At 44.7% G+C, this 17,868-nt stretch overlaps 1 protein-coding gene across 1 annotated transcript in view; it reads right to left on the bottom strand.

Annotated features, from left to right (window-relative positions):
* Positions 1-6,825: 6,825 nt before the first annotated feature.
* Positions 6,826-17,868, bottom strand: part of ZNF532 (zinc finger protein 532) — a 98,944-nt gene continuing 87,901 nt past the window's right edge. The window contains exons 9-11 of the mRNA XM_054723919.1: positions 12,020-12,132; positions 10,386-10,533; positions 6,826-8,799 (exon numbers count right to left, since the gene is read on the bottom strand). Of these exons, the coding sequence (XP_054579894.1) occupies positions 8,308-8,799; positions 10,386-10,533; positions 12,020-12,132 (753 nt within the window). The 3' untranslated portion in view covers positions 6,826-8,307. The remainder of the gene's footprint in view (positions 8,800-10,385; positions 10,534-12,019; positions 12,133-17,868) is intronic.

Raw genomic sequence — 17,868 nt, 5'->3', positions numbered from 1 at the left:
TCCAAGTCCAAGATCAAGGTGCCGTCGTGTTCTGGTGAGGACCCTGGGTGATCAATCAGAAAAACCTCTAAAACCTGGATTCGTTTCCAAGCCAGTTGTTGATATAGTGTAGTCATTGAAAATATGAAATTGCTTTCAGATAGAATTCAGTGTTAAATATTCCATCTTTTGTCACCTGGGGGAGGGGAGGATATACAATGAGCAGAACACAAAGCCACGCTTTAATCTTTAGTAATAAAAACCACCTAAATGGTTTTAAAATACCACCTAAATAAAAAGAAAAAAAAGATAATCTTACTTTTGGGAAACTAAATAGCTCAAGACCCTTCTGTTTTTCCCAACTCCTAAGAAATAAAATTATGATTAATCAAGGTTTAAGGAGACACATTTGTTTTATGAAGACATTTTAAGCACCTGTTTCATGAAAGGAAATTCACTGGGCATAAAAATAGGATAGGAAGCCCAGTTGGCATGGCTCAGTGTTTGAGCATCGACTATATATGAACCAGGAGGTAGGTCATGGTTCAATTCCTGGTCAGGGCACATGCCTGGGTTTTGGGCTCGATCCCCAGTGCAGGGCGTGCAGGAGGCAGACAATCAATGATTCTCTCTCGTCATTGATTTTTCTCTCTCTCTCTCCCTCTCCCTTTCTCTCTAAAATCTATAATATATATATATATATATATATATTATATATATATATATATATATATATATATATATATACAGAAAAAAAACCTCCCTCACATCATTTCCTGTGGCAGCAGCAAGCAGCTCCCGATGTTGTTACTAATGCCACAGTCATGTGAGTCAAGTCACTAGCTCTACAGAAAAGGAAAAAGCATTAGGCATCTCATGGTTTGGCATGAATTTGTGAAAGCAAGGATTTGTCTTTGCTGACAAGAACAAGGATTAACCCACTAGCTGGGGAAATGGCAGAGAATGAAAAACGCCTCTTGCGATGAGAGGAAAGGGCGACCGCAGATTAAAAAGCAGGCAGAATCTATGGACCAGCTCAGGACCTTTATCCAGAGGATGGCAGACCATTCTCAAATAAGCAAATGTCAGGAGTGATAAGTGCCAGGAAGGAAAATCATGCGGCATAAGGAGATGGAGGGTGGCGAGCTGGGTGTGTGCTGTTGGTGGGGCGGGCACATTCCAGCAAGGTGACCAGAAAGGCTGTCTCTGAGCAGGTGACTTCTGAGCCAACCGGAAATTAGTGGAAAAAGTCCATGTGAGAATAACAATGTAGGGAAGAGCATTCCAGGCAGAGGGAACAGCCAGGTCCAGGTCCTGGGAAGGGAATGTGCAGAGTGAATGAAAGGAACAATCAGGAAGAAGTGGGAGAAGATGAGGCTGGTGAGGTGACAGGATGCAGGGAATGAAAGGTCTGCTGGGGTGGTTATTGATAGGCACACACTTCCGCTTCCTGATAAGTCTCTTCTACAGGAACTGACATTGCCACGCTGCTGGGACAGAGTTTCAGAGGGAAGGAGGCGTCTAAGCTCTGAATGTCCCACCATGAGGCCGCAGTCCCCGGGTCTACGAAAATTCAGCGGTTCCTTGAAAGCAGGCAGTGGGCAGAGAGGCTGAGGGAGGCCCACATTCCTTCCTCCCACATCTTGGTCCTTTCCTTTTCCTTACCAGCAAGTACAGCTCACAAGGTAACTCTCCGTAACCACTGCGCCCATTGCCACCTGCCACCAGAAGGAATCCATTGAAACTGCCTGCCTCTTTGCATCGCCTGCTGGAGAGCGCAAGCAGGAGCATTGTTCCGGCCATATCTTGACCATCCTATGTCTGAGGTTAGGATGCCAGGGGTCAGGGACAGTGACCTTCTGGCTTCCAGAGCAAAAGACAAGGTCCATTTCTTTAGTTTAATCCTCACCCAAGGATACGTTTCATATTGATTTTTTTGAGAGAGAGGGAAAGGAAGAGAAAAAGAAAAACATCAATGTGAGAGAGAAACATCGATGGGTTGCCTCCCATATGCTTCCTGACTGGGAATGGACTCACAAGCTTGGTACATGACCTGACTGGGAATCGAACCCACAGCCTTTCAGTGTGTGGGGACAATCCTCCAAATAACTGAGCCACCCGGCCAGAGTAAGGTCCATTTCTTGCCAAGAGTCATACAATGGCAGAATCTCCAACACTGGAAGGGGATCATATACTGAGCTGACAAAATCAAGAAAAGGTCCATTACCCCTGCTACTTAGAGACATCTACCCTTCCCAAGAGAGGGCAGGTCCCTTTGACACATGCAGCTCTGCTTCTCCTTAGTCTTGTCAACATCACACCATCCTCTCCAACCGGCTGACCTATGCCTTCCTTGTTCTTTGTCATCAAACAAATGACGTGTATTCTCCAGAAATAACCAACCCAATTAAACTTGACTGGACCTGAAGGTCAGAAAATTACCCTCGGGCTAAACTCACCCCTTCTGGAACTGAGTTGGGGGTGTGACACAGTGGATTCTGATCATGGAGCTCCCCTAGATAAAAATACAGTCCTGCAAAGTGTCGTGCTTGAAGCAGACTTGCCACGATGGTGTAACTCACTGCCGTCACTAGCAGGGAAGCTCCAGGACAGCAGCATGCAATAAAACAGCCCCGCAAATGAAATAATCAGTTCCTTTAATGCTACGAAACACTATAAATAGTGCTGCTTGGAGTCAGAGCTAACCTCATAGATTGAATTTAGAAACCAGCAAAGAATGTGCTCTTCTGTTTCCTTAAGTAAAATATAGCCACTAGGGCAAGGGTATAATTCCAGGGTAAACCTGATGTGGTAACTAGAAAGAAAAGATTAAAATGGAACGCAGAGCGCCCTCTTCCAGCTCACAGCCTGCCTATAGGGGGGTAAAATGCATGTTGACTAGAAGACAGGCATAGAGCAGACACTTCTGAAAGCATGTGCTAGGCATCTGTGGTCACTGCGATGACTCCCACCGCATCCCTCTGTGCCCTGCTTGCTGACCTTACAGACTGGCCAGTGGGAGGTGCAGGCAGGAAATCTTTGCGTGTGACGGACAGCTTCCCTGTAATTTCCCTCCCAAACCCTCCCTGCTTCACTGGGTTTCTGGCTTATGAAGAGGCCCTGGTCCACGACACCAACTCTGACCCTGAGGGTGGCAATGGCTCCCCACCATGGCTAGTCCCCGGGGGTCTCAGCATCCTTTGGTCCCGACCATGGCTCTGTATATAGTCCCCTCCTGAATTTCTTTAAAATTAAACCTTTGCTAGTGTGTTGTTTGTGTCTTGCTAAGACCCTAATTCATACAGGATCTAATGGTGGGCACCCCCAGACCTACCTTTCCAACAAGGGCAGCAAATGTGAGTGAGCAAACTCCCGGAAAACTGTAGGCTAAGATGATGAAAGCTCCATCGTCCAATCAATTGAGCCTTTACTACGATGTTCACCAAAATCTATTGGGATAGTAGGGAGGGGAAGTGGATGTGGAAAGGGAATGTTGACTCGAATTCAGCCTCACACCCAAACCATGTGGACTGAGGTTCGGCTCTTCAGAATAAATTTGGGGTAATGGTGCTAGAGTAACATGTGGCTAGTGCAGAACAGTGGTAACTGGAAGAGAGGCTCTTTGCAGAAACATAAGTTTGCATTGTCATATCTCAAAAGTTTATGATGACCTCTGTTGGGTGTGAGATTTGTAATTTCAAAAAGAAACCCGAAGTAAACAAGAAGGTGCAAGTGTCCATTTAAGCCAAGAATGAATCATGCATGAGCAGGAGCCCAGTTCTTAAAGTCACTAAATCTAATTCTAAGGTGTAGCTACAATCTGGTACGCTTACAGCATCTGAAGGGTGTGTGTGTAAACAAGAGGCGCATATAGCATTCCACATTTGACACACCCCTCTATTTTCAAACCATATTTGGGATAGATGAGTGGTTCTTCTAAGTCATACTTTTTCACACTTTTTCCTCTTCTCCCCTTTTAAAAAGAGATCACAGCATGATGAATATATTACTAGGAAATAATAATATCTTAGTCTTGGCCAAAGTTTTCAACAGGAAATTTCTCTGTTGGTCAGTGATCTTAGGCTGCAGCTCACTAGCCCACTGACCCTGGAGAGAAGCGCCAGCCAGAGCTTCGGGTGGGACTTACTCCTTAGACTGGAGCAGGAGTGAGGAATTTGCAGGTAACGTTTCTGGGAGGAAGTGGTCCATGCCATGTAGTCTAGGTCTAGTTTCCTGTTTCTCATCAGAAGTCTTGATCACTTTGCTGGCCTTCTTTACTGCAGCACCATTACTTGATGACTGATAAAATCATACAACCACACATTCAAACAAAAAACATATCTTGTATGGATATCTAAAGTGCAAGCTTCACTATACCTAGCTCTAATTTTGACTTTCCCATATCTAAGTAGTAATGTAAACCTTTTAAAAAGTCTATTTAAGAAATCACCTAGGACCCTGGCCAGAGTGGCTCAGTTGGTTGAGCATCCTCTTGTGCACAGGAAGGTTGCCAGTTTGATTCCCTGGTCAAGGCACATAGCTGGGGCTGCGGGTTCAATCCCTGGCTAGGGCATGTACTGAAGACAACAGATAGATGTTTCTCTCCCTCCTTTTCTTTTAAGCATGTACTTGAGTGAGGATTTTTTAAAAATTACCTAGTTTTGGACTTCCAGGCGTATCCTCTTTGTTTCTGTCTCCCACAGCATGAAACTCTCTTGATGCTACTTCTGAAATGCCACCTACAACTGCAGCCCCTTGCCAAGGCTACTCCCACCCCTAGATTAAGCCTTCATGCCATGTGCTAGCACCCCTGCTACAATGATTTCAACTTGATTCCTGTCACGGTCATTGATGCTGTCCAAATATTTCCAGCTTTCTGTCTTCTGGGCACTTGGTAGGGTTGCACTTCCTGTCTTCCTTGTGATTTTGTGACTGGTTTGGGGCGAGTTGTGAAAAGTGACATGTGCCACTTTGGGGTCAAAGTATTTAACTGCCCTTTCCCTCTGTGACAGTGGGATAAGGGAACAAGCAGGTGTGAAACAATGTTTCCAATCAACCCACAAAGGACATGGAATGTGAACAAGAAATACATCTTGTTAAGATTTAGGGTTGTGCCCTGGCCAATTTTGCTCAGTGGATAGAGTGTCAGCCCAAGGACTCAAGGGTCCTGGGTTCGATTCTGGTCAAGAGCGTGTACCTTGGTTGCGGGAGGCAACCTATCAGTGTCTCTCTCTCACATCAATGTTTCTCTCTCTCTTCTCTCTCTCTCTTCCCCTCCCTTCAACTCTCTCTAGAAATCAATGGGAAAATATCCTCAAGTGAAGATTAACAACAAAAAAGATTTAGGGTTGCAACCGTAGCATAACCTAACTTATCCTGATACACGCTCTCCCGCCATCCTTCCTAAACAGTGTTACCGGTTAATCTGGTTATGTCACTCTCCTGTCCAAAGAACTCATCTGTATTGGAGTAAACTCCTTAGTCCAGTGGTCGGCAAACTCATTAGTCAACAGAGCCAAACATCAACAGTACAACGATTGAAATTTCTTTTGAGAGCCAAATTTTTTAAACTTAAATTTCTTCTAATGCCACTTCTTCAAAATAGACTCGCCCAGGCCGTGGTATTTTGTGGAAGAGCCACACTCAAGGGGCCGAAGAGCCGCATGTGGCTCGCAAGCTGCAGTTTGCCGACCACTGCCTTAGTCCATCACTGAAGGCTTTTTGCAACCTGTCCCGAGCCTACTCTGTCAGCCTCAGCAACCACAGCCCCACCAGAGGAAATGGCTTCCTAAGGATTCATGAAGCAAGCCCAGGTTTCTGCCTTTGGTCTGACTATATCCTGTTTCTCAAATGTCCACACCTAAAACCACACCCAGCATCTACAATTGGTGAAGAACAGGTAGAATTCACAAGTTCCAAGATTTCTGCTCAGTGTTCACCACCTTAAATGAAGAATTCATGTCTTTCATTGGAGCTAAGAATTTTCCATGATGTCCCTTCCCAATTCTGTTTCCCCTCTCTCTGGAACACTTATTAAACTTGTTAGATCTTCTCCTTGGGTTGTTCTTGACTTCTAATCTTTTTTATATATTTCATCTCATCTCTGTGCTGTATTCTCGGTAATGTCTTCATGACCTATCTTCCAGTCTTCATGACCTATCTTCCATTTTGGACCTCAGCACATTTTTAAAAACTTTCTTGGAGGGTCAACTAGGCATTTAATAGATGCTAATTTCATATTACCAAGCATTCCTAGGTATTTAAGAGTAGATCAACTTCCAGGTTATCTTATAAAAGCCACAGTGCCACAAACAAAAATTCTAGTAGCATGTTTTGCACATACTTTTTATTTGTTGAATAAATGAATATTTGCCAATATGTACATAAACACATAGAGCGAGACTAGATTTAGAGCAAGAATATGGGTTCTAATACGCAAAGCCACTTACCAGCTATGAGGGCTTAGGCAAAGAATTTAATCGGAACTCAGCTTCCTCAACCGTGAAAATCAGGCTAGTCAGACCTGTGCAGCCCACCACACAGGTTTATTGCAAGGTTCCAATGCAAAAACATATGAAAGTGCTATGAATACAACTCAGAGCAATACAAGTATAAATATAACAAGTAACAGCAATTGAATGTCAAGTTGAGGAATACTTAATCATGCCCTTGGGTTACATCGATGTCCTGATGGCATCAACAAGAAAGTGACAAACAGCTGATTGCTAATGAGAACGAATACGCCATTCTTCTGCAATATCCTGTAGCCTGTCCCTGAAATGAATCACTTCCTAAGCTTCAGGAAGATGTCACAGTCCCACCATCAATAACTCTCTCACAGAAGCACAAGGGCCAAATGTCCCACGTTTATTTACAGATGAAATGTGTTGAATACAGTTCTTCTGGATGTAGTGCATAACACTGGACAGCAGCAAGACCTTTCTGAGGAACCGAACATTTGACTACAGTATATCATGCAAGTATCTATATGTACACAAAAGAATTCCTTTTCCTAAAAAAAAAAAAAGTACAAAACATGTTTAGGGATAAATACAAGATATAAAAATGCCAAAGAAAACATAAAACGAAACAAAAAAAAATAGAACTCTCCCAGAGAACTGTGAATGGAAGGGACAGAAGAGGACTCCGCTGCGCTCCCAGCGAGCAGAGCCCCCCGCCCCAGGAAGTGTAGTTATTGAAGGGAGGGACTAAACCCGGGGCTCAGCGCTGATCTCGCGCAGCCAGTGGCCACGCGCAGGCTGCTGCACTGGTAAGTCGGTGGTTGGAGTTGTGCATCCCAACTCTAAGTACCAGAATGTTTGGCAGTAGCACCCAGAACAAAAAAACGCCAACTCTTTAGACAGCCAAGGGTTAGTCAACTAGGAATTTTGTCTTCCTGTCAAGAGCCAGAGAAATACTTGATATCTTTAGTTGTGTCTTTAGAATAGTTAATAAATTACGTGACAAAAACTTGACTATAGAAATCTATTGGTCTAACGACGTATTTGTAACTTTTACAGTAGTCCAGCCCTTTCGTAACTTTATCTCCTTGTGCTCTGGAAGCCAGCCTTGTGAATCTGACCAGAAAGTCACCAGCCCCCACTCTGACCTTGAGGATAGATACCCTTTCCCCCTGTAAGACGGAGATAAGGAAATCCTCCTGCGTTTGGGTGTCTGGCCTAAGTTTTTATTCACCTGCAAGGCTGCTGCTTTAAAGAGGTTGGCATGGCCCGGAAGATGCCATGCGCCGCTGGAGTGTGCTCCGTCTGAAGTGCACACTCACAGACTAGAGCAGGCACGTTGAGGATGGTGCTAAGACACTTAAAAGTCCCTAGGTGTTTTGAGACCAACGATCACCTACAATGTATGTAGTGAATTCTAAAAATTAAAAACACTAAAAAAGGCCTTATCTTAGCCTGTAATTAGTTAACCCTTTTAAATCCATAACATACAAAATGGTTTATTTGAATTCAGGAACTGCCCCTGTTACTAAGAACTCTGTTTTAAAGGAACAATACAAAAAGAAAAATTCTAACCGCCCCCCAAAAAAACCCAAACTCAAAACATTTTCTACTAAATACTGATACAAACATGTAACAAAGAGTATAAAAAGTTTTCCATTTAAATATATACAAACTCTTTTAAACTCAAATACTGCTTTAATACTTATCGAGGATATACACGACGAGGTGAAGAGGGGATGTTGAAAGAGAATATATTGCAACAGCCTAGACAGTACTGTTAACTATTATACTGCAAACTTTTTGTAACAAAAATGTCTTTTGTATTCCAATGTGGACAGGGATCCCCCTTCTGGAAGGTCTGTGGCTATTTCTCAGCCGAATTCACTCTTTTGGATTTAATGAAGGCCATGCCGTGTGTCCGCATGTGAGCGTTTAAGGCAGCTTCCGTTTCAAACGTTTTTGCACACACTTTGCACTTCCTGTCAGACACGGCGCCGTCGGCCGCCTCGTGCTCGGGGCTGGGCTGGCTCTGCTGGTTCTCCTCCCCGGCCCCGTTCTGCTGGGCCACGGGCTGCGGCTCCTTCAGCTTGTGCACGATGAACAGGTGCCTGGACAGCGACACGTGCGACGTGTAGCAGAGGCCGCACTCCCGGCACTGGTAGGAGGAGCCGTCGGACTTGTGCTGCGGGATGTGTTCGTGGAACTGGAGCAGGTTTTCGGTGGTGAAGCCGCACACGGCACACTTGTGGACCTTAAACACATTGATCTTGAGCTTCTTCAGTGGCTGAGTAATCGCTCCCCTGGGAGGCCTGAATTCTAAAACTGGTTCTTCCAACTTCCGCTTGGGGCTGGGAACCTTTGGGGAAAAAAAGACACAACTGAAAGCCGTTCTGCTGGATGGATGACAAGGGACCAGCTCCCTCGGACTCCGAGCTGCCGGGAAACGTGTACTGTGAGCTCCAGGATCGGGGTTTTGTCACGACTCCGGCCTTTCACCCGCTCCACAAATCTGAGTTCCCGTGTCACCAGGCAGCGCTCCAGCCCAGGGCCCAGCAGGGGACAAACAAGTCCCCGCCTTCATGGAAGGTGGCTCCAATGGAGCGTGACAAGCAGCAACCAAGGAGCCAATCTGCAGTGTCACACCCAGGAAAACAAAGCAGCGTGTGTGGAGGGTTGGGGGGGGGGGGGGGGGTTGGTTACATATGGTGTGACAGTGACATCTGGACAGAGGCCTGTTGCAGAAGGACATGAGCCATGGACCACATGGGGTAAAGGGTCAGACACGGGGAGCTGTGCAAAGCAAAGGCCAGAGGCAGGGCCTGTGCCTGGGCGACAGCAGAAAGGCCCGCAGGGCCGGAGCAGGGTGACCCGTGAGAGCAGAGATGAGGCCAGGGAGGCGCGCGCAGGGGCTGGGGGACGGAAGAAGCCCTGTGGCAGGGAAAAGCCAGGCATGCCTTTTCTGTGACGGAGATGGAGAGTCACTGGAAGCCCCAGTGGTCTAGTAATTGCTCTTTCCCGCCCCTCCCCCAACAGGTCATACCTTTCTCCTCCCTTTCCAGCTTTCTAGATCTGACCCACATCTAATCCCTCATTTCTCGATTTCCAAAAATCCAAACCAAAGGGACTCTCCCTCCTCCCAGCTGCATGGCCCGACTTTTCTGCCTTGTTCACAGGGCACCCCTGATACACCTTGACCTGCCCCTCCACCTCCATTCTCTAAAAAGGCAAAAGATTTATACTCTGAAGAGAAACACTCTTTAATTCCCCCTTCCTCTCCCCTCCGGACATCTCTTGAGGAAAAGGATTACAATCGATGCGACATTTGTCTGGCCTCGACCCAATGAGTAACTCCTTGAAAACACACACAGGCTTTACCCAGGTACGTTCCAGACATGGTGCCAAAGACAGCAGGATCCCTTAACCATCGGCTGAACTCTTGGTTACCCTAAGAGCTCTTGGCACCCACATGCCATGTACACAGGTTATTATAGATATTGCTGTCTAATCCAAGTTCACTATCCACTGATGTAAGAATAAGGCACGAAGTCGCCATTTTGTCTTCTTTCATTACAAAGAGAAGAGAAAAGGAACCACAAGTTTTATTAGGGCCCTATCACAACCACTGTGTTTCCAGCTTTATACCTCCCTTCTGGCTAAGAGGCAATTTCTGAGTCAGCATCAAATTTTAAAATTTATTTATGTAAGTAGATCCTTAAAGCTATTTCTGGCAGGACACAGAAGAAACTTAACAAAGGGTACCTTTTAGGAGCAAGAGGAAAGGTCAGCGTGGGTGTAGAGGAAGACTGCCTAGCATTTCATACCTTTATGCACAGTCAGAACTTTTTACATTGTGTAACTGTAGAAAGTTTTAAATGAAAAGAATGAATGAAAAAAGCAAGTCAACACAATTCTGTCGTAAAGAGAACATCTGCCATGTCTGACCTTGGTATCTTCTTTTATTTCTATTTCCTCCTCGTTGGTGGCTTCTGTCATTTCTTTCAAGTCGGGATCCTTAATCCCGTGCATGAGCTGGATGTGCTTCTCCAGCATCAGCCGCTTGGTGAAGGTCCGCCTGGAGTCTGGGCAGTGCCTGTGGAGCCGAAGACAAGGGGTAACCTGCTTGCTGAAAAGGAACTCACAGTGAGGGTCGCCGTCGCGGCTGAAAGGCCTTCACCACCAACAGCACACACAGAGAGGTCAAGGTGACCTGTGTGGACACCAATGCTCCAAAGTGAAGTAGCAACTTTGCTATAAATCGAAGTTCCCAATTTGTGTAAAAAAAATTGGGCAGCTTTTGTAAAAAGTTTTCTGACCATTTTTGCGTCCATATAGGATCAGTCTGATTTGGTGCAGACGGAGTATGTCTTTTCTAGACTTGGATTATGCCTGACAGACTTCCTTTTCCAGGCCTTCTTCCCAGTCCAGGCCTTCCTTCTAAATTCTGATTCTTTCAATACAATCTCAACAGCTCCTTTTTACAGAGGTTCTCATCTCTCCAAAATCACTCCCAGCTTCAATGTCACTGAAGGAGAGTCTACGTCCCCGTTTTCCTACCCAAGAAACGTTCCCTAATCACCAAGCCCCAGTGGCCCCACAGCCACCCTTCACGGTGTCCGGAGCCACGTGGTGCACACGAGCTACAGACGGGCTGTACAGCTTCCATGTGGTTTAGTTCTCTCTCTCTTTTATGAAAAGTGCCTTAAAGTAACCTTTTATAGCAACTCACTTTAGGCATGCTCTGTCTGAGTGTGGGATAAAGCTTTTTCACTAGTAATAACAAGTTCAGATCATCACACACTAAGGAGCTCATGACCATCTCGAGTGGTGTGACTATCCAGGGTATTGGCCACTCAGTCCCATGCTTTTGGTGTCTTGGCCAACAGCATGCCGAGACAGAGCTGCCCTGCCTGGGCAAGCGGTCAGCTAGGACTGACTCCAGGACCAGGACCAAGCCCATCAGGGCCTCTCTGAACTACTGAGTCGGTCAAACTGACTCCACCATGCAACTGCGACTCAATCACTTCTCCGAAATCCTCCCTGATGAAATGGACACCTGTGGGTTAACAGCCAAGAACACAGGAACCCACACAGGCTGTGCAAGCAACAGCTCCTTTCTAGTTTAACATTTTAAGTGTTACAGCCCAATCAAGAAACTGCATGTCGCCCTAGCCGGTTTGGCTCCGTGGATAGAGTGTCGGCCTGTGGACCAAAGGGTCCTGGGTTTGATTCTGGTCAAGGGCACGTACTTTGGTTGCAGGCTCCTCCCTGGCCCGGCAACCAGGGCCCATGCAGGAGGCAACCAATCGATGTGCTTCTCTCACATCGATGTTTCTCTCTGTCGTTCCCTCTCTTTCCCACTCTCCCTTAAAAAAAAAAAAAATCACTGGTAAAATATCCTGGAGTGAGGATTAAAAAAGAAGCTGCATGTCAAAACAACAGAATACAATTAAGAAATGAAATCCATACACTATGGAACAGAGAGGATGGGGATGGAAAACGAATGGTAACACATGAAAGAGCTCGGTGAGATCCGCTCAGCCCCTGCCTGTGCTCCCACATTAGAAACCAGAACTTACGAGCAGGTGTAAACCTTCCTGATGCCTTTGTGCTTGATGCGGTTGTGCCGGCACAGGCTGTGTGAGGAGCTGAAGGACTTGTCACACTGGCGGCACGGGTGCTTCTTCATTTGCTGTGTTAGGGAGAAGAGAGAGACAGCCATTCAGAGGACAGAAACAGAAAACACTTTATCATTAGGAACAGCTCCTTCCTGAGAGTGTAAGTTACATACTCATACCTGTTAGCAACATGGGCTGGGGTAGCCATGAAGAGGCTAATTTCTACAGAATGCAGCAATCTTTATTGTGAGAGTAAAAAATTATAAATATATTTCCCCAAAACACTTGTTTTTGATTGAACACTCACTTATTTAAGAGAAAACATTACATAAATGTTCTTTGCAAAAGAGATATAATAAATGTTATTTTTAAAGCAACTTAATTCTCCAGTAAATACCAAATCGAGTCATTATGTAATTCATTATCTCCAGAGAGAATATGTCACCTTATCCAATGTGTCATTTTAAATTAAACTTCTTAACTTTCTCCCACTTAATGATTAAGGAATCATCCCTTATATAAGGAAAGAGTTTTCCAGGAGGCCTTTTGTTTTAAATAATACCATTTGGTTCTATCAAGAACACAAATGTTTGAAACCACTTTATGGAGATTTGCCTGTTGGTATATGGAGAGAGAGGAGGGGGGAGAGAGGGGGAGAGAATTGAGGGGAAGACTGGACAGCGCAAGAGAAAGCTACCAAGAGTTATATAAAAATTTCAAAGTCAAAAGTTTCCCACTTTGGCTAAGACATAATTATGTTACCTCGACATATTCCCATGTGAAACCTATTAAGTAAAATTAGTGGCTTAACTTTACAACACATTTTTTGGGTGTGATAAGTATTGCAGTCTGCAATGAAACCAGGTATCACAAGTCAATCAGATCAAGAAAGAACTGTCAGCCTAGGAAATGGAACACAATTTGGCTCAACCCTCATTAAAAATAAGGCTGAAGTTATCCCTAAACCTCTCATGGGAGTATGTTCTCTTAAATAACATTACTATTTTGGGCAATAAAAAGAGATAAGCAAACAAGCAACTGATAAGTGATAAAGGAATGATAAATATGTCTTTAATAGTGCTTTTACACCACCTGACAAGCATGTCCTAGTGAAACCGGTAGGCAAAGCTAAGTGGCTGAGAGTTTTAAGCATCTACTCCCCCTGGAAGTAGCGGCCACCCCAGTGATCACACCTCTGAGGGAGTGGGGGAAGGGAAGGTAACGTAAAGGTTAACACAGAGCTTGGGACACAGAAATCCTCAATAAATGCTCTCTTATTAATAAAAGTAAAGTTACACATCCAAGTTCCATCTTAAACGAGTGGAAAATACTGTCTTTTAAATAAAGCAAACCAGTCTGGCAGGTGTTCAAAAGGGTCTTGGCCCAGACAAAGGCAAAGGAGGACATTTCTTCTCCTGCGGAGCTGAAAGCCGGCCCACTGCCTGTATTGTCTTCCTCAGCATGTAATCTCTGGGAAAGAGAGCGAACAAAGGCAACAGCAGCTGGTGCCTCTGAGGCACGCGGTCCCTTCTCCCAAAGGTATTCCTTCATAACCCTGTGGTCACACAAAGCAAACCACCCGTAAACCCGGTCTCTTAGATTTAGGGGGGCTGAGAACGAAGACGACGTTACATTGAGAATACAGCCGTAAGGGGAGAACCGTCCGTCATGAGCAGCTCCCCTGTGCTTCAATAGTCCTAAATATCTACTAATACATCTAATTCCCTTTGAACTTTGTACATAAGATGGGCACTATCACGATTACCTGGAAGAATCCAACACAAGACATACTTCTAAAAGCAAAGAAGCCTAAAGGATGAAGGCACTGGAATGAATGTTTCTAACCATACAAGGGGCAAGAGGCCTCAGAGGAACGAATATTTCATTTCCTTTTTAGATGAAGAGCTTAGATTCCATTTCTTGTTATGGTGTAGTTACATTAATAGCAAACCAAAATTTTAATAGAGAAATTTCAATAAAGAAATCCTCAGTGGGTAATAAATTAAATGAAGAGCAGTTTAGCTGAATCGGTAATTACTATTTTCAAAGAGATGACAAAATGTGAGATATTGTTCTTTTTCATCATGGTTATTTTAAAAATGCAGAAATGAACTGTGCAAGCCCCAAAACAATGGAGCAAGGTTTCAAAATCACTGGTGACAAGAAAATTACAAGTTTAAATGCCAGTTTCCAGATCAAATCTGCCACGTTCACAGTACCTAACTAAACAAATGACTTTCTTCTTCTTCTTCTTCTTGTAAATATTTTTATGGATTTCAGAGAGGAAGGGAAAGGGGAGAGAGAGATAGAAACATCAACGATGAGAGAGAATCATTGACTGGCCACCTCCTGCATGCCCCCCACTGGGGATCGAGCCAGAAACCCAGGCACGTGCCCTTGACTGGAATCAAACCTGGGACCTTTCAGTCCACAGACCTATACTCTATCCACTGAGCCAAACTGGTCAGGACAACAAATGCTTTTTTTCTTTGCTAAATGTATTTGCTAAATAAATGCTAATTTACTTAAAGGTGCTTTAACTTATTTTCCTAACGACATCTTCAACATTATAACAGTTCACACTGTTACTTTATGACACAGAAAGCAATTTTTATCAATCAAACAAAAGCGGGGGGAAAAACAGTATTAAGAAAGTGTAACGTTTATCATGGTTCTATTTTCAAAACTTTTAAGGTCATTTACTTCCTTTTGGCTCCAATGTAGGGTAAGCTGATATTAAGGGAACCATGGCCTTTTTATAGTTAACTAAAATCAGAAAATAGGCATGTTTTCCCATTCAATGATTAATTGTTTTGTTTTTACTTAGAACTCTCTGAAGAAATAGTGAACAAATATAATAAGCTGGCAGGGTCTGAACCTTTTTGTAAAACCTGACAGTAAGATATGGAACTCTTGGGTCCACTTCCTCCCTGTTTTCCAGTTGCTGACTCTTTTATCTTCACATTACTTTGGGAAAGAAAGCATTTGTTCCTCTTAGCAAATTCCTTTGCTCTGAATGCTCTAGCCTGGGCCTCACGGTCTGAACTCCGGGATTTAAAAGGCCCAGAAACCCATTGTTTTCTATGGCACTTGGTGGATGTGTCTGGGGTTGCCTTTGGCTCTGTCACAGTCGGTCATTCTCCGGGCTGAGAACTAGTCCCTTCTTGTCTCCTGGCTTGAAGGCCTCTCTGTGTGTAAGAAGTTAGGGGAGAAAAGTCCCACCGTCACAAATGCAATTGGCTAGCCATCCTCGTCCCCTCTTCCTGAGATTCCTGCCTCCTGAGGCTCTGCCTTGCCCCAACATGCAAAAAAGCCTCCTTACTGACCCTCATGCATCCAGAAACACCTAGAAATTCAAGATTAAGGGGAACAATTACTCCCAAACCATGCAGACACTCGTCAGCTCTACCCTCTTCTATGAAAAAGGAAAAATCAACTTCATAATTTAAATGTATCACAGCAGCAATCCCTCGGAATATAACTCCTAACTCTGGGCCCTTCGACCACCTGGAAATCCATTCTGCTGATAGACCCACACACGGTACAATCAATTCTGCGATAATGATGCAATGTACACATAACACATGTTATAAATCACTGCACTATGCAACATCAGTCATTAAAAACTACAGGGCTTCCATCCAAAATTAAGCTATGGGCATAATACTCAAAACCCCATCAGTGGCGTATTAATAAAATAGTAGCATTGTTTTATACATGTCAAATGACTGAGAAATCTACACTAATAAAAGAGTAAGATGCAAAATGACCGTACCTTCGTGGCGCCCACCAGCCAATCAGGAGTATGCAAATTAACCCAACAAAGATGGAGGGTTAATTTGCATATGCAGGCACCGCCTTGGCTGCTCTGGGCCTCTGGTCAGCGTGGGAAGGCGGAAAGGCGGCTCCGGGCCAGAGCCAAGGCAGTGCCAGCAGCCAGGGGAAGGAAGGCCCATTCTTGCACGAATCTTCGTGCATCGGGCCTCTAGTATATAGATCAGTGATGGCGAACCTATGACACGCGTGTCAGCACTGACACGCGTAGCCATTTCTGATGACATGCGGCCGCTGAGGCAGCCGCATGCCGAGTATGAAACATTTGCTGCTCCTGAGGATGAAACATCTGCGAAATAATGTTTTTTCCTCAAGTGACACACTACCTGAGTTATGCTCAGTTTTTTGGCAAAGTTTGACACACCAAGCTCAAAAGGTTGCCCATCACTGATATAGATACTGCAACATCAAAACGACACTTTGCCTTGAAAAAGACTTGCAGTTTGCTTGTGGAAGTGGGGTCCGAGGGCTGTGGCTTCTGAGTTTTGTGAAGTGGTGGAAGAAGGGTTATCTGAAATCGGAGGGAAGTTGTTACACCAGGTGTGGACCAGTGTGACTCAGCACAGGGAGAAGGGGTCGCAGGTGGTAGCCTGAGGTGGGGGGGGGGTTTGTATACTACTACACAACTCCAATCCAGTTTTCCATACTCACCTACTGTGTCTCAGGGATGAAGTCACATGTGAGCAAACTCAGACTTCAGGTTATGCTACAACTGTCCCCTGATGTATCAATTGCATTGGAACAGATTGTTTCCAGTACAAGAGTTATAACAGCACTGCCTACATATGCACAGTTATTCACTGCAGCACTGTGTACAAAGGAGAACAAATCTGGGTCCATCAAAGAAGACTTGGTCAAATACAGTCTATACCCTCATACAACAACATTTGTGCCATGTGGCAACAGTAAAGAATGGAAGATCTCAATGCAATGGTATGAAAATAACTGTAACATATATGATATTGAGAAAAGACGGAAATTTATGTTAACAAGCTAGAAATCGTAAAAATGAGAACACCTATATATATAAAAGCCTAACTGACCGTCCGACCCTTCCACCGGTAGCTATGACGCGCACTGACCACCAGGGGGGCAGACGCTCAATGCACAGGCATTAAAACATGGAACAGACTGATGAATCTCAGAGAGAAGTGGGGTGGGAGGAGTGCGGGAAGAGATTAACCAAAGATCTTACATGCATACTAGAGGCCCGGTGCATGGATTTGAGCACCAGTGGGGTCCCTCGGCCTGGCCTGCGGGGATCGGGCCAAAACCGGCAGTCCGACATCCTCCGAGGGGTCCCAGATTGCAAGAGGGCACAGGCCAGGCCAAGGGACCATGCACCGGGCCTCTAGTATAAATATATGATGATAGTTACATATAGAGAAACTTCAAGATGCACGAGAAACCTGGTGATTTTAGGTAGCAAGGGTAGGGATGAGGCTTTTCACTCTACTCCTTCATATTATTTGGATTTATGAAACATGTGAATATGGCACCCAGGAAAAAAATTTGGTTGCCTCAAAAATAATGTTGTCAGGTTTACTGCAATATAACCTACAAAATGTAAACTACACTCTTTTTAATGTATAGTTCTAGGAGTTTTGATAAATGGATACACTTGAGTAACTGCTGCCACTATCAAGATATAGAACAATTCCATCACCCCCAAATCCCCACGTGCCCTTTATAGTCAACCCCTCTTCTTATACCCAGCTCTTGGTAACTACTGATCTGTTTCTATCCTACACGTTTGCTTTCCCTCTCAAGTAGAACCATACAGCACAGCAGATAGGTTTTTGAGACTGGCTCCTTCCCTGGGCACAGTACATCTGTAATTCATCCACGCTGCTCAGTGTGCTGGCTGCCCGCTTCTTCTCACTGTGGAGCAGTCCTCCATCGTATGGACACTCTCAGTTTGTTTACCCATTTAAAGGTGAAGGACGTCGAGGCTGTTTCCAGTTTGGGAAAATTAT

The sequence above is a fragment of the Eptesicus fuscus genome, chromosome 12, assembly GCF_027574615.1.
Source record: "Eptesicus fuscus isolate TK198812 chromosome 12, DD_ASM_mEF_20220401, whole genome shotgun sequence".
Lineage (NCBI taxonomy): Eukaryota > Metazoa > Chordata > Mammalia > Chiroptera > Vespertilionidae > Eptesicus > Eptesicus fuscus.
The sequence above is the reverse complement of the archived record's forward strand: the minus strand, read 5'-3'. Positions and strand labels throughout refer to the sequence as shown.